We start from the raw sequence: 26536 nt of genomic DNA, 5'->3' as shown, positions 1-26536 counted from the left end.
GGGAAAAAAAAAAAAAAAGCCTGAGAACAGGATCTATGAAGCTTCAGAAAAATAAAAATTATCCATGAGCACGCCATGTTTGGGTCACCCCAAAGTACTCCACCTGGACCAAAATGAAGCACTTCAGTTCTTCCCTCCATGGCTGGACTAGCTCAGAAAACAAAAAGAACATTAAAAAGTCACTTTGTAAATCACTTCAAAAATTCAAGGAGTCCAAGGGTTTCTTTTTAAGATCGTAGAATGAAGCATTCTGGTTCAAAGCAGCAAGTTTCTCCAGGTCTTTCCTTAGCAGGAGCAAGAGGTAGCAATACCTGTTCTCTCTTTGCCAGAGGACTGTGCCCATTAGCACAAGCAGCGATATCCCGAGTGATGTTCCTGCCCCGATTTGGGCTGCCCAAGAGTCTCTGGAGGGTCCCTCAGCCCCATCCCAAGCCGGACCTGTGACCGCAGCAAAAGAGGACACTGCTCTGCCAGCTCCAGTCAGTGCCTCTCATATATTATTTTATTTGTTTTGTTGGCTTTTATTGAGAGTGAAAAAATAATTTAAAGCAATTATCTGTACAGGGGGGCAGGGGAACGGTTAGCTGGTTGGAGGACCTGTGACCCCCCACGGCCAGGTCAGGGAGGTTTAGAGGGGGTGATTTACAGCTGTACAAAACCACAACAATTCCACCGAGGAGGAGTGGAGGGTGGAGGACATCTCTTGAGCTCTGGTAGGCTCAGAGCAGAGGGGTGGGAGGCTGTGCAGGGGCATGGGGGCCCAGGGTCTGGCCAGAGCGGAGCCAGACCCTCAAGTGACCTGCAGGGGTGTCTCCAGCATCTCCATGAGGAAGGTGTCAATGGGGGTGTCCCCAATCAGCTTGAAGAAGAAGAGGTGCTCCAGGCACTTCAGCCCAATGGACCGCAGCGCTGGCAGGCGCAGAAGGAGTTTGGCAAACCTGGAAGAGAGCAGAGTCAGAGGCGTGCAGGAGGCACTGGCCACCCTCTCTCATATGTTTCCAAGCCTGTGCCAGGGGCTCAGGAGAGCAGAGCCCAAATCCTCCCCAAAATGCCTCAGCGAGTTCTCCATCTTTCCCTATGCTTTCAAAATAAGCATTTCTCTCTGCTTGCGTGGAGGGAATATGTCTCTTTTCAAAACAGAATTTAGCATTTTTAAAACTAAAAAAAAAAAAAAAAAATTTAAAAAATAGATAACGTCACACGGAGACAGAATCCATCTCCAAGACTTGAACTAGTGACTTAGATCTCCATGGTGCCATTTAAATCCTTCTTGAAACAGCCGTCAAAAACCCCCGGCCCGCAGAGAGGGTGCGCAACCCCTCAGCAGCGGCTCTGCCAGCCGCTGCCTCCTGCTTGGAGGTGCAGCTGCAAGGGGGTGCCGCAGGCAGGGTGCCTCCCCCTCCCCACCTCCCGCTTGCGGCGCTCTGAGGTCACACCCAGAGCCAAAAATAGCGGAAGATGCTGCGGGTCCCTCACTTGACGGGCGGTGATGAGGAAGGATCCGGCTGCCCGCGTTTCCAGAGCTCGGCCAGCAGAGGGTAGGATTGGATTGAAAAGCAAGAAAATTGCCTCTCGCCAGCACCCTAAAGGCTCCGGCCCAGGATCAGGGCGCTGCGAGGACAGGCCAGCCTGCGGGAGCTGGGCTGCTCAGGCAGCGCTGGCCGGTGTCCTGCCCTTGCTTTGCTCCGGGGGCTCTGGCCCAGGGCGGCTCAGGCAGAGCTGGCGCAGACACCCCTGCCTCGGTCTGTCTGTCCAGGGTAGGACCTGTGCTGCCCTCAGGTGCCTGCCTTGCTTGGGGACACTCACCGCCCTGGCTGCTCGGGGTACTTCTGCTTTGTGTAGGCTTCCAGCGTGGCATAGACCTTCTCCCGCAGCGATTCCACTTCTGAGGGGCTGGACAAACCCTTGGCATCTGGACGAGGGAGAGAATACAGGTAGGGAGGAAATCACTGCAAAGGGGACCTTTCCAGTGCCAGCAGAGTGACTGTGTGCATGGACAGGAAAGGACTTGGGCTCTCTTTAATCATGCACCCAGGGACCGGGACAAATCTGTCTGCAATCCTGATGCTCACTGCCACAGCCCTCCTGCCTGTGACCTCCCGAGGGCACGCCTGTGATCTGGGACTGCCCCAGGCCTCAGACTCACCTGGGTTGAAGAGGACAATGGCTCGCAGGCACCCCAGCTCCGACTTATCCATCTGCATGTCTTTCATTTTGGACACCAGCTCTGTCAAAACCCTGCATGTGGGGGACATGGGTGGGCAAACAGTCAGAGACAAGTACGGACAGCAAGGCTGGGGGCTGAAAAGCATCTGGGACAGGCACTGGGAACACCCCCAATTCCTCTCTGCAGGAAGAGGCAGCTTTGAGGGCCAGCCATGCCACATGCTGCCCTTCTACATGTGCATCAGCAGCATTCATGGACCTGAGAATCAAATTTGGTCCCGTTCTCACTTTGCTCAGCACACAACCTCTGTGCTCTGTTTGGCCTATGGAGAACAATTTGCGTTCACTTGGGGAAAACCACATGGGTTTTTCTCCACATTTCACTGTGCGAAACGTGGGCACTGCCACTACACGTGCCAGTTATGCAAGAGTGGTAAAGCAGTGTCCTGCCAGGCAGGGAGCAGGCATGGCATGGCCAGTATGCGTGCAGTCGTTACATGAGCAAGTTGGGTTTTAAGGCTTTGCCAGCTAAAGCTCTTGCTGATCAGTATTAGCTCTAGATCCAGTTACGGCAAACTCTTGAGAGAAGGCAGAGAAGCATTCCTCCCCCTGCACACCCAACCAAAGATCTGCTTCTGCAGCTGCAAATACCTTTCCAAGGTGCTTTCACCCCATTCTTGGTTTTTAAGCCAGTCAAGCGTCCCCTCCTCATTCTAAGCTAGTTCTGCCCCAAATCACCATGGGTTTGCTCTAGTTCTCACTAAGGACGTTTCCTATTCAGAGGGGAAAGACAGAACCAGCCTGGCCACCGCTGCTGGGGGATGACAGAAACAGGCCACATACCTGTCAAAGATGGAGCCCACACCAGCACTGTGAGCACTGCTGCGGTGTACATGCAAGCCCGTGGCCAGAAGGATGCCATCTTGCACAGACACAGAGCGATGGGAGAAAGAGGCAATGAGCAGCTCATTCCAGCCTGCAAGAGAAGGTGTGCAGGACACAAGAGGCAGTTCATTTAAAAAAAAAAAAAAAAAAAAAAAATCAGTCTCACATGGTACGGGAGAGGTGGTTTCTCCCTGCTGGCTTCAGACTCAGCTCACTGGAGAGATGGGACCCCAGGTACCAACTGCACCCTTGCCAACACTGCAAGGGGTGGCAAACCCTGACTAGCAGCAAGGAAGGTGCAGAAAAAGACTCAAAGTGCCAAGGGAAAAAAAAAAGGGGGGGGGGGCGGGGAGATGCTGTTTTTTCCTCCTAAAAATCCATATTCCTTGCATCAGCAACCCCTTTACATCATTTTGCACATTACACACTTACGTGCCCTGCACATAGAAAGTTCTGCAGTTATAGGAATTGCATTAAAAAGACACATTTATTCACTCTCCCCCAGCCCTCCTACATGTCTTCATGAAGAGAGGAACAAACAGCGGATGCCACTGTCCCATCCACAGCCTCTGCCAACTGCTCATCGTAGCTCAGGATGGGTTGCTCGCCCTGTGACAGCAGGGATGGATCAGCCCAGGATCTCCCATTCAGCCTGGCTGGCACGGCACACAGCCCAGACGAGGGATGGGGGTACCAGGCATAGCCCCAGAGACCACAGGTGGGGAATGTTACCTGCCCGGAGGAGAATGACTTGATCCTCCAGCGTCAGGTCGGAGAAGTGGGGGATTCGCTTGGCCCACTCGACGAGTGTGAAGAGCTGCTTGTCAGCCGCGTGGCATATGTTGGTGACAGGGTCATTTGTCTAATTAAGAGCAATATCAAAAGGAAAAAAGAGCAGAGGAAAAGAGGAGAATTTGTCAATGTAAAATCTTTGATAATAACTGTCTGCACTGCACGCAGTATCGGATCAAGTTAATGATACTCAGGGCCACAAGTAAAATGATCAAATTGCCAATAATCTCCACTGTGCACTGCTGGGAAGAGAAGATATTTATTACTACTATCCCCTCTGCAACCAGCCAAATCAGCTGGTTGCTAGACTTTTCTGTTTGCTTGCTGTTCTTTGCAAAGAAAGTCCTGCGTGGCAGGCTGCAGTCCTGCTCCCCAGGGCACATCTAAAAAGCTATCAAGCAGCCTCTAAACAGGCATCAACAGCAGTTTTATCCAAACCAGTAAAACCACAGCAGTAAACCTGTCCGGCTCCATTCCAGTCTTGGTCACTGGGGTAGACAAGCAGTGCCCAGGGCTGTGCAACTGTGGAAGCCAGCACAGGGCTCAGATTCTCTAGCATCCAACTATTGCCCTATCTACTCATTGAAACCAAAGGGAACTGGAAAAAAAATGCTAGGAAAATAATGTATAGGCTGTTTTCTAGTTGTCATTCAGGGTGGCTTCAAAAGAAAATTTGTTGGTGATTTTTAGGCAGTGCGAAGCAAGAACCCCTTGCAAAATGCTAGCCATTCACATGGGGTTTGTCTTTTAAAATCATACTTCGAAGGCTTTCCTCTCAAGCTGCAAGTGATTTTAGGGCCCCTTACTGAGCTCTCTGTGTTCATGTCGCTGTATGCCTCCGTCTTGGGTTCAACTGCCAGCTCAGCTTCCAGGATCCTCTCCACGGGCATGTCCTCGCTGCCATTGCTTGTGGACTCGGCCTCGTTCTCACTCCGCTCCCTGCTCCTCTGCCTCTCCTCCTGCACAGCTGCGGGACAGAAACGTGGCTCTTTACATCCACAGCAACACCTACCTGCTCACAGTGGGTCCCCTTTCCTCTGGGAGGAGGGATGAGAACCCTCCTCGGGAAGGGGAGAACAGAAAATAAGTGGATATTTCAGATGTATGTCCATTAAAAAAGCTGCCCCCCTGCCCCCCAATAACTTTGGCGTTGCTGTAGACCAGCAGCCTCTAAATTTGACAAAAGGTGATTTCCAAAGTATGAAGCTCCAGAATAGAGGAAAGAGGAGTTGATGCCTCCAGGTGGCAGCCTAGACTCGGCTGTCACTAGATGCTGGAGGAGGCAGGAGGGACCCAGCACCCAGACACCGAGGTCTGCTGTGCTTGCTGCGTGCTTCCAACAGTCCCACAGCAGCCAGAGCACCCAGCAGCAAGTCTGGATGGTCCCTCACCCCCAGCTGGATCCACACGCTGCCTGCCTCATTCCTGAGGAAACGCTTACCCAGCCTGGCCCAGCCCTGCTGTCACCTCTCCCTCCACCGCCTCTCTTCCCAACCCACCCGGCTAGAAAGCAGTTCCCAGCACCTTTGAAAGCCCCAACACCTTCTTTCCCCATCTCTGTACGTTTTCCTCCAGCCAGCAGATATTTTGGAACAGAGTCACTGAAATTCTCTCCAGATGTCAGCTATTAATTCCCAGGGCCCGCTGGGTGTGTGGAGGACAGGTCAGTGTAAGAGATGTGTACACAGTATGCCAAGCCTTGTGCTCAATAGAAGTCCTGGGTGCACATTTTTGTTAGAGAAATCCCAAAGGGAAATAAGAAAATTCTGCTAACAAAAAAAAAAAAAGCGACCAGCAGGTGTCATATCGGTTTAGCTCATCACTGGGGAGAAATGTCCCAAAACTACAGTCCTGGTAGCATCACACCCCTGTGTAAGCATACAGCACCGGGCAGGGGCCCAAAGTACCCTGTAAGCTGCAAGGGACAGGTAGCAGCTGGCCTGGTCCCAAAGAATGGCCTGTACTGAGCTGTGGGCATTTATACACCTGAAATGAAAAGTTCAGTGCGGGAGAAGCTGGCTGCAAAGCTGGCCCCTGCCACGAAGACATTGGTGCTTCGCTATTCAACAGCTTAATGGCTTCCCCACCCATTAGCTAAGCACCAGGCAGTCGGTATCCAGAGGAGTGGGAAAACCACCAGGGCCAAGGGATAAAGAGTCCTTTAAGAGGAAAGGGGACCTGCATAAACACCAGAGGACACCAAGGAAGGGACCAGCTCACCAAGCCCACAGCAAGGCTGCAGGAGAATTTGATCCCCATTTTCTCAATTAGGTAAGCACTGCTGAAAAAAGGGTGTGACAAGCTTTTAGGTCAGATACTTGAATCAGAAGATTTCTTTCCCATTTGTCTTTATAGCTCCACTGTTTGCAGTGGTGTCAAGAAATAAGCCCTTGCATCAGCCTTGCCTTACCTTGCCTTATGTTAGGGTGCTTTCAGGGGAAGGGCCAAACCACAGGAGGTTCCTCAGCACTGAGACTCATGACCACTTTGCAATGCTCAGCACTTCCCTGCGTTTCTCCCAGCTGGGAGGATGTGCTTCCCAGCACTGCCCACCTGCTGGGGAACGGGCAGCACCCAAGGAGATGGCTCAGTGGGGCATCCAGTCTGGCACTGGCGAGGGAGGGGAACACAGGAAGCACATATGTGCCAGCCAGCTGGGGGAAGCATTTGTCCTCTTTAGGGTAATGGACAGAAAGAAGCCAGGGAAGTGTTTCTAAAGTCATCAAAATCTTAGTGGAAGAAAGAGCATGCCAAGGAGATACCAGTCCCATAACTCAGCCCCCAAACTCATCCAGGATTCCTTGTTCAAGCTGCAATCTGTCATCAGTTTCTGCAGCTCCCAGAAAGCCCCTGTGATTACTGCAGCCAAACCCCTGTAGGATCCACCACGATCCTGGGGTTTAAATTTTCACGCTCTGCAAAGGGAAGTTGTGTTGACACCCTGGTCCTCTGAACCACTTTCCACCCAGCTAGAAGGGAGAGTTGTGCCTGGGATTAGGTTTTTGAATCAAGCTTGGCATTTCACAGTCCCCCACTGCCCGGTGCGGCTGAGGCAGCACAGCAATGATGATGTTACAGGGAACAAGACGTGGCTCAGCCCGTGTCCAGCGTTACAGCTGCTTCTCCAGGCTCTGCCCTGCGCAGTCTGAGCTCCCACACAGGGAGCGGCTTGCGTGCTCCACATGGGGACAGTGTGGCCTCCAAAAGGGACGGCTACACTGCCTGCTAGCATTCAATCCTGGAGGCAGCACAGTTATTTTATCTTGGAAAAAAGCAGCTTAAAAGCTGTGCTAGTTGTCACTACCTGGCCTTGCATCTGTCACTATAACTTGGGAGACAATCCAGCTCAGCGGTCCTTGCTCCACCAAGGAGGAAGCAGCTAGTTGCAGGGGCAGAGGTGGACAGATAAACACCTATGCTGCTGGGCTTGCCTTTCCCTGCAGCAGGGACTCACTTGGTGGTGGCTTTTACAAAGACCTTTGCAGGCTCCAGAGCTGTGTGGGAGAGAGGCAGCGCTGCAGGACCCACCACAGACACGTGTCACCCTCAGCAGCTCTCGGAGGCTTCCTTCAAGTCAGTGCAAAATCCCTCTAAGTCCAATGGCCTCAGATCAGATCCTTGGTCCAGATCAACACCTTAGGTGGTTTGGGCCAGAAACACAGTCCTTTGGGGGCTACAGTGAGTGCATGTGGAGTATAGAAGAGGCTGCATGAGCTGCTTCCATACAGCTCTCTCCTGCAGCGCAAAACCACCACAGGATGTGAGCTGTACCAGAGCTCATCTCCAAAGGTGAGGTTAAGAGTGGAAATGACAGAGAACTATAAAACAAAAGTCATTCACCCTTATCTTCCAGTGCAAGAATTAGGTGGTGACAAATGAAGCCAGCAAGCTGAAAGCAAAAAAGGAGGTTGCTCTTCACACAGAAGACAAGGAGGCTGCAGGATTCCTCACTGCCAGGTGCTGTCCACAGCAGAGGTTCACAGGGGTCCAGGCCGTTAAGGACCACTAACTAAAGGCAAACTTGGGTCAAAATCAGTTAATAGGTTCAGTAGTCACCAGTATGTGTTTAGGTGGGATAGGAAGAAAAATACAGTGTAATAGGTTCCCCATCAGCCTTATTTCCTTTACAAAACAAGGTCAAAAATGCCCTGAAGCTGTCAGTGTGGGTTTTTGGAATGCTCCAGCTTCAGAGGGCCATCAAGAGCCAGGTTTACCCTAATGAATGTAAGGGAAATTTCTATAAGCCCATTCCTTCCACCAGCCTGCACATACCTTCCCTCTTCATCCCCATCGCGAGGCACTTCTGATAGCGGCAGTACTGGCAGCGGTTGCGTTGGCGCTTGTCTATGAGGCAGTCCTTGTTGTCACGGCAGGTGTAGATCAGGTCCTTCCGGATCGTCCTCTTAAAGAAGCCTTTGCAGCCCTCGCAGCTGTACACCCCATAGTGCTTCCCTGAGCAGGCAAGGGGAGGCCATCAGTGGGCAGGCAGGCATCTGCCCTTCCCTCCAGCTGGAGGAGCTCAAACCAACCCCAAAGGTGAAAAAAAAACGGCTGCAGGGTATCACCTTAGCAGGTCTGACTTGGCTTTAGTGGCTCTTAGCAGGAGTAGTGACCAGCAGCAGTCAAACTATAGGACCACCGCTTTCCTATGGTAAGGAGGGACCACATCCCAGGGGAAGGATGCGAAGCCACATCTTAGCTGCAGTGCAAGTGCAGAAAAGCTATAGGTAGCAAATGGGGTGCACTAATATGGAGAGGGTCTGCAAGGCATGGCCAGGCTGCAGGTCTCTGGGGTAGGAGAGAAAACCCAGACACAGCCAAAGCCCAGCTAACATAACACACAGGTAGATAAGAACACAGCAATTTTGATATATTTACCTTTGATAAACAGGGACAAAATGTAAAATGAGATTACACACATAAGGGAGAAGAGCATGGCTTATAGTTTTGCTCGCTTTTGGGCACAGCACAACTAATCTGCAAAACAGCCTGCCCTTGGGTAAGCCAGACCCAGCTATGAATCCTGCAATGCCAGTCTGGCCCCAGCAAGCCTCCGCAGTGTTTGCTCCTGCCCAAGCCTTGCTTCTGAGCATCAGGGAAGTTTTCATTGCACAAAGCCTTCCCCAAGAAAGAAAACCTCCTACCTGAGGACCTGTCCCCACAGATGGCACAGATGTGTTTGGCTAAGGATCCTGGGCTTGTAGATGGATAATTCATGTTCCCGATCCCTGGGAGACCTGGCAAGGGCTTGACGTCCTCCGAGCTGCCGACATTGTTCAGGACGTTGAGCTGCAGAAGCAGAAGCCACAAGACAGGTTAGAGGGTTGAGACTCCTTACCTCAATGAAACCATCCCCAAATTGAGCTGACCCCTCCCTTGCTGCTCCTGCTGGGTTCATCCCACAAGCTTATCCCCAGCCACTCCATGGGGCTGCCATGGGCAGAGAGACATCCTCTGGTGAATCCAGCTGGAGGGGTTTAAGCAGATGCCTCGGAGCAGATATTGCCTTTCACCCTGCCCTGATGCTGTAACCAAAGCCAGGACTAAGCAGAGCTAGAAAAGGGCAGGCAGCAACCCTCAGCTGCTCAGTTACAGCCTCCAAGCAACAAGCCTGGTGGGATCCTGCCTGCTTCATTAGAGGATGCTGATCACTGGCTGCTTGTGGCCTTGAGCACTAACAGCTTAGTAAGGAAGAGCTTTGCAGCCAGGCAATTTGTTGCAATTAAACCTGCACTGCTGCATGGCTAGGGAAGCTGTAATGATGTTTTTAAAAAAAAAATTTTTAAAAAGTGTTAAGTGGGTTAGCTTCCCTGCCTCATGATATGCAAATCTGCATAAACACATGAAAACATGGCCATCTTGGTCACTCCCTGGGACTTAGGTTCCCAAACACTATCACAGTCTGGAGAACGGAGCAAATTTGGGGTTGCCAGATTAAAAAAAAAAAAAAAAAAAAAAAAAAGGAGCAGGCTGAGCATCTAAAATCAGCTGCACTGAGATACGGGCAAACAGCCCAGAGGCCCCAGCTGAGATCCCTGGGAGCTGCTCACGGCTGCTGCAAGCTAAAGGTTACAAACCAACATCGATTATATACCAAAGCCTGATGTTGCCCAGGGCTTCATTTTATCTCTGTTTGCTTTCCAGCTGTTGTCGGCCGGGCAGTGAAGATTAAGGGCCATTGAGCACCTCTTGTCAAAAACTGTCTGGACAAAACAATGTTTCTCCAAAACCGCTATCAAATCATCTTTCCCATTGCCATGCTTTGAGGGCCGGGGATGGTTTCTTCATCATTGAGCTTGTTTGTAACAGTCACCCCAATTTGTCAGCTAAAGTTCTTCTTCCCAGCAAGAAGGCAGAAGCAGGGACAGAAAACAAGGCTTTGGATGAAAATCCAGCTACAGCCTTCATTACAGTCTCCATAACAGCTAAACCACTAGATTTCATGCATGCTGTTGCAAGTTCTCCATTTGCTCCAAGAAATTGTCCACTTCCCATGAAAAAGTATAATAATTTCCACAGGGAATTTGAGCAAAGAACAAGAAGGGTTCATCCCATCCAGATTTTTGGACCCATCATTAGAAAAATAAAAAGGTGAAGCCTGTTTTCATCTTCCCTCACCACTGTCCCTTCATTTTCAAAGCTTCAAAGGTCTGATGACATTGAAAATACGAATTATCCAGCAAAAATTACCACATTAGGAGCCAGGTTGCTTTGCCCCCACTGGAAAATAAAAGTGTATATGGAAAAATTGCCTGGAGGAACAGAGGTTTGCTCTCCTCAGCAGAGACCTAACCTAGGCACTGGCAGCTGTAAATCCTAATGCTTCAAAATCTGAACTTGGCTGAAGGAAAGGAGAAAACAACCCCTTCCTCCCCACGAGTGTCCAGCCACCTGTTTTACCCTGAAAACTACTTCTTGGCAAGATGCTGAGCCAGGAGGAACTTTTTATGGTTTAAAACGTTACGCAGAGCTCAGGTACCACCTCTTCTTTCTCTCTGTCTGCACTTTGAGACAATAACAGGGAGAGAGGATGTATGGGCAGGGCAGGGGGGAGCAGGGCAGTTTTAGCCATCAGCGTCCTTGGAGCTTGACTGCTGCAGGTTAAGTGCAATCATGTATGGTATCTGGGACAACTGCTTGAACCCAAATCCATTAGCTACCTCCCTACCAAATCCCCAAGGCCCAGCTGTCTCCTTGCATTAGAGGCAACACAAATGAAACCCGCTTCTCAGAGCTGGGAACCTGGCGCAGTGCCCAGACTGGGGAAACCGCTTCCCGGAGCATCCCCAACCCCAAAGGAAAGGCTTCCATGCAGCCAATGCTGCCACCAGCTCCTCCGCCATGAAGTACCTGCCCTGGATGCCACAGGCACAAATATTGTCAGGTCAATGGGGAATAGTCGGGTGGTGCAAGGGGAGGAAGGATGCTCAGCACGCCCACTGAAGACAGCCCAGACCCACGCAGGAGTTGAGGATGCTGCTGAAAGATAAGCAAAACCTGCCAAGTCACCCTTATACTCTCTCAGAGTTCTTCAGGGGCCTCCCCATACCATCCTCTCCCATCCTCGGTGGCAGGCGCTAGGAAGAGCTTCAGACAGACCATGGAGTAGCAGCGGGGTATGGGGCAGAGAGGGCTCAGGGACCATCTCCTTGATGCTTCTTCAGCAGGAGCAGCGAGGCTCTTGAGCACTCCCTACCTTCAGGTCCCACTAACAAAATGCCAAGTCTTGTTAATACAAGGCAGAATTTCTACTTGGATCTGGACTCCCAGAACATTTCAGCACACTATCAAAATTCCACACTGCCACCTTGGTCCCAGAGGTGGTGCCCGGCTCTTGGGGCAGCGTGCCCCTGCCCCACAGAGTCACCCCAGGAGGCTCCCAGCCCATCCACGGCTCTGGGGAGGCACTGACCCTAACACTTGGGTCTCCCACCCCATCTGGAGGGGAAACCTCAGCACCTGAGGGAGCTCAGGCAGTAAGGACGGGAGCGCTTCATTTTTCCCCAGGCAAAGTTTATATGCGATACAGAGTGTTTGGCTGGCATTTAGCATTAACATTTGTCTCCCTCTAGAAAGTCTGTCTTCTTTCCAAATAATGAAACAAAGCAGATATCCTTTTGCAGGAAGAAGGGGAATGTTTCACATGCTGCAGCCCTTGGCTATCCCGATTATTTCCATGTACAGTAATTATACACACTACAATAGATGCAGTGGAGGGGAACTGGACTGCACCGATGGTGAGAATGACATGGGAATTAACTCTCTCCCCTTATCATGCAGGGTATTTTGAAATATATACAGATGTCTTCTCTGTGTCTGTGCCAGGGGGATTTATGCAGAAAGATTCACATGCTGGAAATTGTTCTTTACAGCTGATCTCCCTAAGTGGCCAAAAGACACCAGACTCCCCACCAGCCAACCCACTCCCTCCAGTTTTGGAACTTTACCCAGTCGGAACACCATGAATCGTAGCAAAGCAAGTGTCCACATCTGCCTACCTGCGGACTGGCATGTGTCACAAAATTCATGCCCGGGGCTGAGGACAGAGTGACAGGGTGTGAGCCAATGGAGGATGCGATGACTCTGTATGGCGAGCCCAGCGTGTTCACCGGAGACCTGATCGTGTTCATGGGGGATGGCAGCGCCCGGGAGGTGTTCACAGGGGCCTCGAGGTAGTTGTGGTGCCCGTCCACTGAATTTCCCGTGGAAAGACTTGATGACGGGCTCACTGATGTAGAGCTGGCGTGAACAGGGGAATCTACAGGGAGAAGCAGAAAGATTAAATACACCATGAGCAAGGCCGGCTGTACAGCAATCAGCTGCCCAGCCTTGGTCATGGCAGCTTAGATGCTGGCCAAGGCTCAAAGCCAACCGCAAACATGCCTTACGCTATAAAGGGAAAGAGCAGAACGTTGGTTATGGTACGGGAAATAAGAGTTACATACAGCAACAAAATATATTATGAAGATAATACTTAATAATCACATCTTCCTTCACTGCTTCAGTGCCTCAGCTGACTTGGAAGAAGGCATGGTGCCTGCCTACCTCAGGATGTTTTTCTCTGAACTGGTCTGAATGGGACCCTGAGGTCCCATTTCTTTTGTCCAAGCTGGCTCTAGAGACAGTGCACATCTGAAACCATGAAATCCCCACCGACCAGGCTGGAAACCCTAAATGCTCCCCATGTCTTATGAAGCATCTTTGCTCCCTGCAATGGCTCAGGCATCATGCTCACCAGGCTCCTCTTCCCATGGTTCAGCTCTTCCCCTTCCCACCCACTTACCTCTGTGCTATTTCACACGTTCCTCCAGCTCTCAAAACTTGATGCCAGCATCTTCAGGAGGAGCTGGAGCAACACAGGACAGAAACTGCCCATGATATGCTAGCAACGCAGATGACAGGACAAGGCACCCACAAAGTATTTTGTCCATTACTTTTCCTCACTTAGTACGAGACAGAGCAGACACTGCGGCCACACAGATGTGCCTGGGCAGACAGTCTCACAGCCACAAGGAAAGTGGGTTTCCTCTTCCACATTAAAGAGCCCCAAGCGCACATTGCCAAACTGAGCCTCACAGTAGCCACATGAGATCAATCTGTCCCTGAACCCTGCTGGGGAAGAGGTGGCCTAGAAAAGCAATACAACCTTGGTCATTGCCACTTCAGGGCAGTCTCTGAGGCTGAACAACTCACCCAAGGCCTAAACGTTATCTTCTATAACACCAGTCTCAAATATTCAGAGGGTATCTGGGCATCAGATGCCCACTAGTCCTGATGGGTTATGTATCTAGCTGTATTTTAAAGATCGATATGACCTTTTCTCCCTCCCCTAGAATTTACCAACCCCAGTTAGCATTAGCCGTCATTAACATTTCAATGAACCATTGTTTCTCTGTTGGTTTTTCAACACAGGAGATGATTCCCTGGAGTAGGAAGGCAAAGATATTGTGTGGGAAGGTCACACAGTTGGTTTTCCATGGCTGGCACAGAAGATGCTTGTTCCCATTGCATTTGCAAGTAAGGCAGCACTTTGGTGTTTTGTTTGTTTGTTTTTTTCCTCCTTTTAGCATTATTGCAAAGTTATTTACGTGACAGTGTTTGTTATTTTACCTGAAGTAACAATCAAATCTGATTCAAAGGGAAGATGCACAATAAAGACGGGAAAAGGTCAGCTTGCTGAATAACATTAAAGACATTTGTCAGAGTCAAGGAGGACTCGATCCGCCATTATCAACCCACTTCAGACTTAATTCTGCAGATGGAAGGGGGAGAAAAGGTCTTTGTCAATTCTTGCTTTGGCTTTTTGGATCAATTCTCCCAGTGGGAAAGTGATGTGCAGCAAGAGGAAGCCGGCTCAATGACAACAGCAGAAGCCTTGGAGGCAGTGAGGCGGTCTGGAGGCTGAGCCAGGGCTCCTGCCTGCTGTTGGAGAGAGTCACCCCACGTCCCCCTGCCACCACCATGGAGACACGCAGCCCGTTTTCTGTTAGTAGACAGCAAAATCCCTACCTTGTAATGGTTTCCAAGTGCAAAAGTCTTTCACCCCAGAGACAGCTGCCAGGAGAGCCTTTAGCAGTGGGCAGAAGATGTGGTGTTTGCCTGGCCCCTGCCTTACCTAAGCATTCAGCTCACACAGGCACCTCGGTTGTTTCCTGGGACTTAAATGGCACAAGTCAGGATGGTCCTTTATCGGCTTCAGAGAAAAGAGAATGCATTTTTCATCACCTGCGAGTAGTCTGGTACCATAGTATGCAGTCCTCCCCAGCATCTGTAGCACAGACTTATAAAGAAATTGTTTTTATGCCTCTTTAAACAACTAGATAAACAACATTGCTGCCTAGTCTCCCCTTCAGTGGCTTATTTTCCGAGCCGAAGAATCCTCAAAGGCAATCTGTCACACCAGGACAGCTAAGGAGAAGAATGATTCTTCATTCTTTTCCATTAGCACAGAAAAGGGCATATTTTGAAAGTATCATGCAAAAGATTTAAACCAACAAGAGAAGACTCTCAGGAGAGTTATTTAACTGTTTGCATGTGCACTGTCACCACTAAGTTTCTCCATTAGGAAGGCTCCCCATTGCATAAGGGCCCAGAGCAAGGCTTTCACCCAAGGAGACTGCTGGCCAGGGTAAGCCCCATGGTGTGCTTGTGTCCGTGCCAGGAGTTCAAGGGCTATGGCCAGGGGAATCCCCTAGCCCCTGGGATGGGATCAAAGGTTGAAGCCAGGCAGCCTGGAGGGCTTGCACCTACCTCTCTTACCCCAGCAATGAGACACCAAAGAGGAAGCATGAATGTGTGAAAGAGTGTTTTCTGGTGGAAATGTATGGATAAATGAAAATACCTACTGGAGACCACACAGGAGTAAAGCCGGGCTCTGCCAGCACCTGATGATACAAAGTAAAAGTTAACATGCATGTTTCCACAGTGCCTGGGCACACTGTCCTGCCAAGGCTGTGACAAACCCGTTGGTCAAAACCATCGGTGTTAACTTTCCATTTACCAATGAACAATTTTATCCATCTGTTATAAACTGTAATACAAACCGTGTTTGGAAAAAGCAGAAACAAAACAAACAAAAAAAAACAAACAAAAAAATCAAAGCCAAGCACTCCTGAAAGGTCGTCCAAACTTTGCCTTCCAGTCCTTCCTTGGGATAAGTTTGCCAAGTCAGTCCCCAAGGGAGCAGAAATGCACCCTCCTGCAGCTGGGGAAATACTCCTCTCAACTTCTCATTTTCAGGCTGGAGTGCTCCAAGAGGGATGCAAGATGCGACTGCTACCAGGTCATCAGCTTGCGTGAGGAACAATTTGCACAGCCGGCAGAAGGCGTGTAAGCAGAGCCATGCCAAAGCATCCTTGACACTGGGGTTACTTATTCCACGAGCTGAGTACCCTCAAAGTTGTTTCAGTCTAAAGGAGCCAGGCTGGCTTGGACAGTGCAAACAGCAGAGATTGCAGGTCTGATTCATTTTGGTTGAAAACAGTGTCATGCATCTCCCAACAGAAAGCGACCAGAAAGGCCGTGGGCTCGCAGGCATGGCATGGTTTTCCTCGAGGTATTTTCTCCCATCATTTGAGGGACAAACAGAAACATCAGCATGGCAGCGGAGCAGGACCAGCAAGGATGGGGAAGCAGCTCTGGGACAGAGTCGGGGGGACCAAGGAGATAGGACTCAGTCCTGCATGCCAGCCGCAGCTGGCCGCCTCTGCCTCTCCAGCGGCATTCGGCACAGGTGACATTTACACAGGCCAAAGCGGGCCTAGAGTCTGTCCGTCAGGTAATGCGAGGTGACAAGCGATGCCTGGGATTCAGCCAGCTGCGATGGGGCCCCACGGAGCAGAGGGCAGCCCCGCGTCGGGAGGCGAGGGTTCCACGGCTGGCACCCCCCGTGCCCGCAAGCGCCAAATGCAGCTCCTAGACAGGAGGTCCCCCACGTCTACTGGGAAAGACCAGCCGAGACCCTGCATCAAGCATCAGGGCTTGCTACTGCTTCTAACCACCTACTCCAGATTCCAGACCAGCTTATTTCTGAGCTACAAATGGGGCTGTTTATGTCTTTCTCTCCTGTCTCCCTCCACCACATTAATGCTTGGACAGGTAGTTTCCTGAAGAGAGGTTCAGGGAAGCCTGATATTGTATTTATTTCTCTCCTGAAGGAGCGGGGAAAGAAAGGACAGGAGGGAACTGCCTTGTGTGGATTCTCTAATGTCTCCACTGCAAACACGCAGTGTCCAGAGAACCCAGTGCCTCAATCAACCCTTCACAAGCTCTCTTGTACAGAAACACACACACTCCAGCCTCCTCTTTGTAGGAAGCAAAGTTTAGAAAAAAGAAACTTGCTTCTGTGTGCCTCACTGTTTCAGACTGCCTCTGCAAATTTATCACATCAGTTGCCGCAGAGAGCGGCCGTGGGTTGGAAGCGTGCATACAAACATCCATCCTGTTGCTTTAGCATTCAGAATAAGGATCCTATCTAATGTCAGCATAGACAACTCTGTTTACATTAGAAAAAATAATGAAGGAATACCCTAAGAACCACTCTATTCTCTGCATTTTGAAAACTGTGCCCTTGAGGACATAAGCAACAGCGTTAGATTCACCTATCAGCCACTGAAGCTGAGCAAGGACACAAAGCTTTGATACTCCACTTCCACCTGTGTTTCACCTCTACCTTAGCAAAATCCTAGTCCAGGGATGGGAAGCTTGCATGAATAGCCTCACGAAATCAGGAACAGCTGAACACTGTCTACATCACAGCAGACGCGTACGTGTCCAACAGATGCACCTGCAGGGCACAAAGCTCCAGGTCCACCACCACCAATCCTAAACAGCCAGGTCTGGGCTAACACAGCTAAACTGGTCCAGGACTAACAGTAGGTCAATAAAGCCAGCTTGGATACCTGTGTGCTGTGAGCACTTCACAGATAAAGCTGGGGCAGGCATGGATGCAAAGACTACCTGCAAGAGTACACAAGTGACCCCAAATGCCCCAGCAAAGGCAGTAGGAAGAGAAACATCCAGGGTGCAACCAACAAAGCTGTCTTGATTTTCACCTGAATAATGGCAGGAAACACCAATCTCAGCAATTACATTTGAGCAGAAAGTGGAATGAGAACGCACAGAGACCAGAAACATCCAAGCCGTATATATGCTGTCTATTTAACCAACATGGGTTGCAAGTTTGCTTTCGTTAATGCCCCTTTAGCTCTAACACCTAGCAAAGCCTTGAGAGGAAAGGTATCAGTGTTAAACACTGGGGTCTTTCTTCAGCTAAGGCCTAAAGCAATCCTGCCTCCTGAGACCTGCAGATCCCTGGCAAGCCTAGAGATGATGACACTTTCAACCTTCACAGTTTTGTTTTTAATGTCAGAGAGAATCAAAAGCTGGAACAAACTTTTCAAATAATGAAAAACATGCTCGTGCTTCTGAGGCCTCAGATATACACAGAAAGGGTTCGTTTCATTGGCATGAACAATTAAAGGTGCAAGTTGCCCTGCCTGACACATGACTAGCAAAACTTTGCAGATACTTCATCCTCTGCAGATCAGAGAGCACTGAGAAGTGGGAAGAGACATGCAGAGAAGGGCTGATTTCAGCAGAGGAGCACGGGCGTGCGTGGGAGGTACAGCTTGGCAGGCAGCTCGTCCTTGGGGACGACCTTCAAGGGGAAATACCTGTGAGAAACACTCCTGAAATTGGATGCAGTTATGTAGCAGGGAACCCATGTTAACGGGAATCAAACAAAGTTTTGCTGCTATGACTGCAGAAGTAGTTTTTATTTAATACATGGAAGCTAAAATGAAAAACTGTTCCCTTTCTGGTGGTATTTTTAACTGTCCAAGCAGATTTCCACAGGCAGTACAGATTGCCATACTAACATCCTACAGAAAGGTTATTGTTTTCGTCTCGTTTTTAAGGTCCAGTAACCTTTGTGCTTTCATCTTTCCTCTCAACTCCGAGTCAATAAATAATGCAGCCTTCCCTTGACAGCTGACATCACGGAGGAGCAAAAGTTTCCGGAGGTGTGCTGGCACATATGTGAGCAGGGGCTTTTGCAATGGGGATCTGCACAGGGAAGGAGACCAACAAGCAGGAGAAAGTTTCCCTCAGCTCTCCAGGTGGTGGGAAGAGCTGCTCCCTCTCAGGTAATGCTCCTGTGCTGCCCTTGCAAATAGGGGCCACCCAAAACCTGGCCCACAAGAAGCAGCAGGCTAGAAGCACATGAGACCTTCACCTGCCCTGGTGCAGGCTCAGCATCAGATGCTATTTTGAGGTCTTGGTCTGATTTGACTGAAATTGGACAGTGGGGTCAATAGTTTAGTATGTCCAAGGAAATTTGGACAAGACACACCTGCAGTGTAACCACATATTCTCCTCTCTAGGAAGCCAAGCTAAGGAGGAGAGAAGGAAGGAACAAAATCCACAGAAGCTACACAGGCTTTGCCAGGAATTTGACAGGAACCATGGATTACAGGGTAACTCTGTGGCTATGGTGATCTTGCCAACCAAAGACTCCTTTGGCAACTGCTTGTCAGGTAATTAGAATAAGGACTGCAAGCCAAGTTTCTTCACCCTAACAAGGTATCGCATCCCCCTGGTGACCACGGTAATACACAAGAGTTGGATAAAGTTTCTCATTCCCAAAGAAATAAAAGTTGTTGAATTTGAGGCCTGGAGGGTTTTTCATGATTGTCTGATCAGGTTTCCCACCTGGCCAGTGGTATCTCCAGCACAGCATCCACCAGGAAAAAACATGCACAAATTCCTACAGTGGTCTTTAAACTCCTGGAGAGGCTACAGGTCCTCATCAAAAAGGATCCCACCAGCTGCAGGGTCTGTAGCTGCCCCAGGCAACTGAAGACGTGTGTCTCCTGCTTTAAACCAAATATATATATATACACACATTTCCCTAGCTGCAGGAGTTGCCCAGTCACTGGATTTTCTCACACCTTTGCTGGGTCAAAGAGCCCTCTTCCACCTTCACATACGCAGTTACAGGTACAGACATGGCAAGCTGACACCCAGGGAAAAAGCATCCTACAGGTCACAAAACCTGGGACCATTACAGGCGAAAAGGTGTCAAACAGCTGGGCAGCAACCCCACTCCAGGCACAGCCTGGTTTTTCCTCTGCGGCTCTCCCTATCCCCCAAACGACCTGGCCTAACCCCGCTTTGCTTGGGAGAGCTGACAAGATTGCAGCCGGAGGTGGTGTGGCCACAGGCCAAGTTACATGAGTACTAATAAAAGAGACTTTGTGGAGGAGCCAAGTTAGTTCTTGTCCCCAACCAACTGTGCCAGAGAGTGCTCAGAGAGAGAGGAGAGCCAGCACAGCATCTTTCCTTGCCCTGGGAGCTGGGCTCTGGATAAAATGCATCCTTCTGGAAAATAAAAAACATATTTTGAAGCCCTTTCCTTGCTCCTATAGCCCAGGCTGTGAAGGCAAATCCATGCGCACACCTCCTGCTTTAGATGTGTAAGGGTGACTCATCTGAACACTTTCCCTGCTACTTTGCAGAGTCTGTCCTTTTCTCATCGCAAACGATGTGCTTATTAGCAATTTGTGTATGTACAGTCTCAGACAAATTCAATGGTGTTATTCAGACATTTAAGATCAAAGTGACAGTTAAACACCCCATCAAAAACACATACCTTATTTCTAACCTGAATGCAGATAAAATTGTTAAAAGCATATGTAACAGTTACTTGAACACAAAAAAAAAGCAAGCAAATACATGCTTTTTTTTTTGCTGTTGTGCTCAAAATGAAGCCCAGAATTTCAGAGCTAAAGGAAATCTGAATACAATAAGAGCTAGACATGGAACAGGAGCAGCCACATCACCTTAACTCTGCCCTCCAGCAACACAGTGCAAGAACAATGAATGCAACAAGCTGACAGTCTAGTGTGGACACTGCCCTTTTCCACCATCCTGATGTCCCCCTTCATGGTGACAGTGCAGGCTGTCAAGGAACAGCTTCATAGCTATTTTTCAAGGAGGGGGGAGCAGCAAAGACAACAAACGTATTATGGGCCTGCCAGAGATGCAGTTTGCCTGCATGGGCTCTGTGGTGAAGATCCCAAGGCAGTGAGAAGCTGCCACACCACCCTGCCATCGATGGTCACCATGATCCATCCTGCTTCATCCCTCTCGAAGCCTGACTGTCCTCTCACACAGCCCATTGGCTCTGAAGTTGTCTGGCCAGAGCAGCAATTGCCTTCTCAAACAGCCAGAAATCCCTCTCTGCAGACCCAGCAACCCAGGGAGAGGCAGCCCCCACACCACCTGCAGGCCCCCAGATGCCTCAAGCTGCCTCAGGAGCATGGAAGCCCTCCAGCTTTGAGGAGAGTGCAGATATGAGCGGTGACCTGCAGTTCTATGCAGGGAGCACAGGACAGGCCAGAGCAACTGTTTTAAAGCAGCCAAAACAAAACTTGGCCAGCGCTTTTGCATCTCTGTCAGAGGTTCACCTGCAGAAAACCCCTCTGTTTTTCTAAACCAAGTTAGAAGCAGGTTAAAACACCAATTAAATATATTTTTAACTGGAAGTTAAAGTCCCAGTGTATTGTACTGTTGGTGGGCTGGAGAATAGTGCCTTTGCCTTTATTGGTGGAGCAGAAACACCTCTGCTCCTACTACCAATTTCCTCTCCTAGACATCTCCCAGAGGCTCTGCCTAGTGCTGTGACCCCTGTCTCTACAGGGATCTGTGCCTGGTTCCTATGAAGATGTTTGAATGTCACTTTCCTTTCACTTCCTTGCAAATTTGTAATACTCAACAAATTAAATAACACTTCCATTGTTTCACTCTTATTGCAGCAATAGGAGAGAGTTTGGCTTGTCTTTGCTTGTTCCTTAAAAACACCAGTGAGCAATAGATTCTTCCAACAAGTCATCTCTTTTCTGCAGAAACTGCCTAAAAAAGGTATTTCAGGAAGTCAAGCACTTGTGAAACTTGGGGATGACTTGATGCAATACCAATGACTTTTCTGGAGTTGGAGAATTACCAGAGGTGAGCATCTGGTGCAAGAGGGAGGAAAAAAATATACACATAGCAGGAACATTCTACATGCAATCCAATGTCTGCACAAACCTCTTCTCTAGCAGAGAAATAACAGATTGATGTATACAGCCTGGGGGCCTCCAGAGCATGTCCTGGAGGCATTTACTCACCCTGAAGGGCCTGGAACTACTTGAGGAGTTTTCCAGAGGTACTAAGACTTTGCACGTCCACAAGCAACAACGCATTTTAACTTCCCTGGAGCAGCATCAATATTTTGCCAGCAGCCAACATGCGGGTGCTCCCAGCTCCTTGCAGCCAAGGGCTCCAACCTGCCTGCTCCCTGCCTCGGCTGGGGAGCACCCTACAGCTCCTCAACCCATTCCTCTTACACATTCCCCATGTTAGGATAAGAGGAATAACTTAGTATAAAAGTAATGAGTGAGCCCCAGCAATTGCAAAGCCTGTTTCCCAAGGGCAGTTCTGGTTTCTGCAGCGGGGGCTCGCTCACGGCTGGTGTGCGCGGGGGTATTGCAGCTCACGGCCACAGCCCTTCGCAGACCACTGTCTCACTGTGCAGCCTCATTTGCCTAATCTGACACAGCTTCACACAATTATGGTGGCATCTGTGTCACAAGGGCAGGAGACAGCCACTGGGCAAGGTAAGAGCCCTCTTTAGATTTTCTTGGGGGCTGTTTTATGTCCTAAAAGTAATTTTTTCCCCCAACAACTTAATAAAAATGCAATTGGAAAGCTACTTATTTGGTTTGATCCTATTCTTTCAATGAATAGATTCAGTCCATCACACACAAACATATACATGCATCTCAAACGCCATGTACTAACTTCAGAGCAAAGAGTCATGGTTTGACTCAAGCCTGCATAATTTCAGGCAGCTTGGTTCGGCTGTGCTCAAGTTCACGGCACATATAATCACAGGACAGCTTCAATCATAAGCACGAGTCACCATAGGTTACAGGCACATACGAGCTAGGTTAAACATGTTTTTAAATTCCCTTTACCCCTCCCATACTCCTACTGTGGGATCAGTATCTCCACCTAACCCAGAAGGCACAGATTGCAAACACAAGTGAAATACTTACTGCCAAAGCCCGCAGGAAACTTAATGAAGTGAGGATAATTCCCATACATGTTTAATCTTCAGTTCATCTCTTGCCTTTTTAAACACAACTGCCTCCTCTAACTTCAAAGCTGCCCGGAGCGTGGCGCAGCCTGCCGGGGTCGAGACATGGCTCTGCAGGAGCAGGGGCTGTTGGAGGGTGCCGGGGCAGCTGCCTCCTCCCGTGGCCTCATCCTCACTTCACGCCGGCAGCAGCTGCTCGCCAGGATGAGACATGCTCTTGTTCGCCACCGCTCAGGGCTGGCTCCCGTGCTCAGCTGTCTCGGCTCCCTGCGAATTCACGGCAGACCGTCCGGGTAGCATAATCGCCCGGATAAGACGCCAATCAATGCATGACGGCTCCGGTATAGATCAGAAATTGGGAGGAGGGGGGGAGGTTAAGTTGTTTAGGGGAGGAGCGTTGTGGGGAAGGAGGGGGGTGCTTTGCTTTTCCACCAGTGAAGACTCGATGCAGTTTATTAGTTATACTAGCCCCAGCCATGTGGAGGTGTTTTCTGGACACGCAAAGGGCCAGCCCTCGCCTGGAGGGGCTGGCACCCTGAGGACGGGCCAGCTGACAGACAGGGCAGGAGCACACGTGCAACCATCCCAGCGCTTTGGGGCGAGGGCTGTGCGGGGCAGGGAGCTCCATGCTCCCGCCTCGGCTGCGTTCCTGGCATCAAGTCGTGGCCCCTGCAGTGCCACATTGCAGTCACCCCTAGGGAACACGGCCAGGGCTGAGGAGGACCAGGATCTGCCTGGGGATGGTGGAGCTGGAAGCTCATTTCCCCTCCCCAACTCCATCCAAAGGGGTCCAAAAAACCCCAAACCACACCAAAAAAGCATCATTAGCCAGTTACTAAACTGTATGGGATGAGAAGAGGTGGGGACACAGGACAGAGCCCAGGGGGCTCAATTCGTGCCATATACAGTCAGTAAAGCGTTCACAGCCATGGCAGCAGAATGCAGTAGGCTTCACAGACAGTCCCATACATATATCCACAACTTCAATTTAATACCCACCCGCCCTGAAAATTAAGTACTGTGGAAAACAGGTAGAAATAAGCAGAAATAAGCAAAAACAAGCAGCCATTGCCACATGCAGTCTCCAGCACTGCCTCCTCCAGTGACTGGTACTCCAGAGGGGGAATAGTCCCTGTTCCCTGCCTGGCAAGCCCCCTACCCAACTGCTGCAATTTTGGGGAGAGGCAAGGACGCAGGCAATAGCACAGGCCACTGTTTCTGATCTGGGTGACCTCAGATGAAGTCACCTCGAAGGAATGGAGGAGGGAGGAATTTTGCCCGAGGTTGTAAAGCGAGCAGAGACCAAGGTCTGCACTGACTTACATGTGTGTTGGAGGAGGAGGTGGGTTGCAGCCCTGCTGTTGGCACCAGCTGTGTGGCAGAGAAAGGGGGCACAGGGCTAGCAAGGGGCTCTGCCTTCCCCAGGGAGACCACAAGCCACCCCCACATACAGGATGGGGAGTGTGCCATGCAAGCAGTGACGCCAAAATAAAATAAAATAAAAAAAAAAAAAAAAAGAGGGAAGAACAGCAGATTAGGATGTTTGGCATCCTTCAAGGGCCTGCTGGCTCTTGGCCCCCTCCAGGTCACCCAAGGGCCCATGCTGCCCTTTGGCACTAAGCACGCTACAAGGGGAAGACATGCAATATGCCAGCACAGAGCTGTTCACAGCATCCAGCCGCAGCTGAGGCGGATGCCGACTGAGGTGCTGTCAGCCGCAAGGTATTATGTGTGCAGGAGAAGGAAAGGTTACCCTTGTTAGCTCTGTTTCTTGCTTCACTCTCAGACATTGCTGTACCCACTTCTCTCTAGCCAGAGAGTTTAAACGAGGGAAGGTTCCCCCCGGCATGTTAATGATTTTTAAGTCGTTTTTAAAAGGTGATTTGGCTTCCTCCCATTTCTGCCCTGCATCTGTCCACGAGCACCTGATAATGTGCAGTATCAGGAGAATACCATGCCATGGACGCACAGCTCTCTATGGGTAGCAGGTATATCAGAGCAACTCCAGGACTTGGAGTTTATCTGGGCACAGGAGCCTAACATTTGGGAGTGCATCTCCACTTAGCAGAATGAATGGATAACCAGACTGGTGTCAGGAGCAAGGAGGTTTGCAGGCAATAGTATCAGTGTTCTGCATAGCCCATTAGCTGTGGCCCAGGTATATATGCACTGTTTTTTCCTCACAGTTTAAAAAAAAGGAGGGGGGGGGGGGGGGGAAGAAAAAAGGAAAAAAAAAAAGAAGAGAGATCAGTATTCAGAGTAGGTTCTACTGAGGCAAAAAACAAGTAACTGCAGTCTTGCGGGGAGAATACAAACAGAAGAGATCGCTCTCGTATTTTCTATCTGGCCACCTTTCACATCTCATTTGTTTTATTGCACAAACATAAATGGCACTGCAGAACGGTTTCAGAGGAGGAGAGGCAGCCGAGCAGCATGCTTACACACCCCACTCACAGGCCACAAGTTTTGAGCTCCAGGGAAGGGAGACCAGAGGGTTTGACAACCAGCACAAGAGCACAACACCGCAGCATCTAACTGTGGGGTGCTTCCTATCCCTCTCCCTGTTCAGCTGAGCTCGCGTCCTCCCCTGCCACCATCCCAACATACAACAAGGACATCCTCAGCAGACATCCTCAGCAAGGGCCAGCCCTCCTCCAAGCGTCCACAGCTACATCCAGGTGCAGGAGCCATATGCACAGCTCCTGTCTCAGTGGGTGCTATCCCACGCTCACCTGTGAGTCCCTCCAAAACCCTCTCCATCCTGCACTAATCCAAGTGGCATCAAGTCATGGGCAACCACAGGGATTTCTAATCCATAGGCAAAGTTTGCCATTTCAGGATAATGCTGGCTTTGCCTCCGGTGCTGTCCTTTAACAGCCACACTGGGGATCCTTGTTAGGGGCAGGAGGCAAGAGCCAGGCATAGGGCAGGGATGTCCCAAGGCCCTGCAAGCAGAGACCCAGAGCACTGCAGAAGAGCCAGCTGCAAGGTGGCTTGTTTCAATCTTTGGATAGAAAATTGGATTTCTCAGCAGGGCAAGTTTTTTTCCTCTGTGACAAGACTGAAAGAAACATTTTTCAATCAAAACCCCCAACAAACAATCTGCTTCCAAAAGAAGTGCTTTTCACACACATCCCCTCAATAAGATCCAAGACTTCCACAGAAGACAGAGACTTTGTGCAGCCTCAGGCACAGCCTGCCAGAGGGATGTTTCTCTGATCTGGTGTCAGGGAAAGCTCTGGCCTGACAGGAAGCCTGCTCGCCCAGCACCCACCCAGAAACCTTTCCCATCATCTCTCCATCACCCCACAGAGACACACCAGGGCCATCTACTGCCAGTCCCCACCAGCACTCAGAACTATTTCGAGAAACAAATCCACCCTTGCACAACAGTTTTGCTTCCACCTGCTTGAGTTGCACCTTGCCACCATCTCAGCCTGGCTCCTCCCTTGTCCTCAGGCTGGACTAGAGGGCTGTGCCCCCGCCGAGCAGCCATGGGGCAGAGCGGGAACAGAGCCCTCTGCATGGCCAGTTCAGCCCCAGCAGCACTGGGACAAGGAGGTGTGAGCAACGAAGTGGCTTTCCATTTTAAGCGCCAACCATGCTGAGATTTAGTAGTAGCATTAATCCTTACCAACCACACGGGATCTCAGCAGCTTTAATTCCATGCTAATGAAGTTTTAGTGGGGAATTATTTTTACTGATCTGCCCAGAGCAAAGAGCCTGATTTTAGTCCAGCTCTGCCACCACCCCCTTCTCCATCCCTCTTTTCTTTCTTCCAGCTTAGAAGAAAGGGGAGAGGAAAGAAGACAAACCAGCTCTGAGCTCCTTAAAAAGGTTCGCAGTCCCAAGCAGTAAGTGGATTACTTTATTGATTTTTAGCAGATCTGGGTTAGCGAGTGCTTAGTGCTGCAGAACACATGCACACACTGAGCAACTCCAAGGAAACCCTTCCAGGCCTTTTCCTCAGGCAAAGCAAGCATCAGGCAATTCATTTAGTGGATCACCATGGGTTTGGGGTATGGAAAGGCTTCAGACCCTGTACCCAGTCTG

The 26536-nt window shown here is 50.0% G+C and overlaps 1 protein-coding gene across 2 annotated transcripts in view; it reads right to left on the bottom strand.

Moving 5' to 3' along the window:
* Window positions 1-790: 790 nt before the first annotated feature.
* RXRG (retinoid X receptor gamma) overlaps window positions 791-26536 on the bottom strand; it is a gene marked incomplete at both ends in the record, with an annotated part of 38817 nt that continues 13071 nt past the window's right edge. The window contains 10 exons of one of the 2 annotated variants that reach the window (XM_082312210.1): window positions 791-938; window positions 1807-1912; window positions 2147-2238; window positions 3010-3142; window positions 3784-3913; window positions 4650-4810; window positions 8116-8295; window positions 8988-9132; window positions 12342-12601; window positions 22443-22491. In XM_082312210.1, coding sequence (XP_082168336.1) covers window positions 791-938; window positions 1807-1912; window positions 2147-2238; window positions 3010-3142; window positions 3784-3913; window positions 4650-4810; window positions 8116-8295; window positions 8988-9132; window positions 12342-12601; window positions 22443-22491 — 1404 coding nt within the window. Of the gene's footprint in view, window positions 939-1806; window positions 1913-2146; window positions 2239-3009; window positions 3143-3783; window positions 3914-4649; window positions 4811-8115; window positions 8296-8987; window positions 9133-12341; window positions 12602-22442; window positions 22492-26536 lie in introns of those variants that run through there. The other variant, XM_082312209.1, reaches the window with a different exon arrangement.

This window comes from Platalea leucorodia, assembly GCF_965183815.1.
Source record: "Platalea leucorodia genome assembly, chromosome: 5".
Classification (NCBI taxonomy): Eukaryota; Metazoa; Chordata; class Aves; order Pelecaniformes; family Threskiornithidae; genus Platalea; species Platalea leucorodia.
This window is presented reverse-complemented; position numbering and strand designations above follow the sequence as displayed.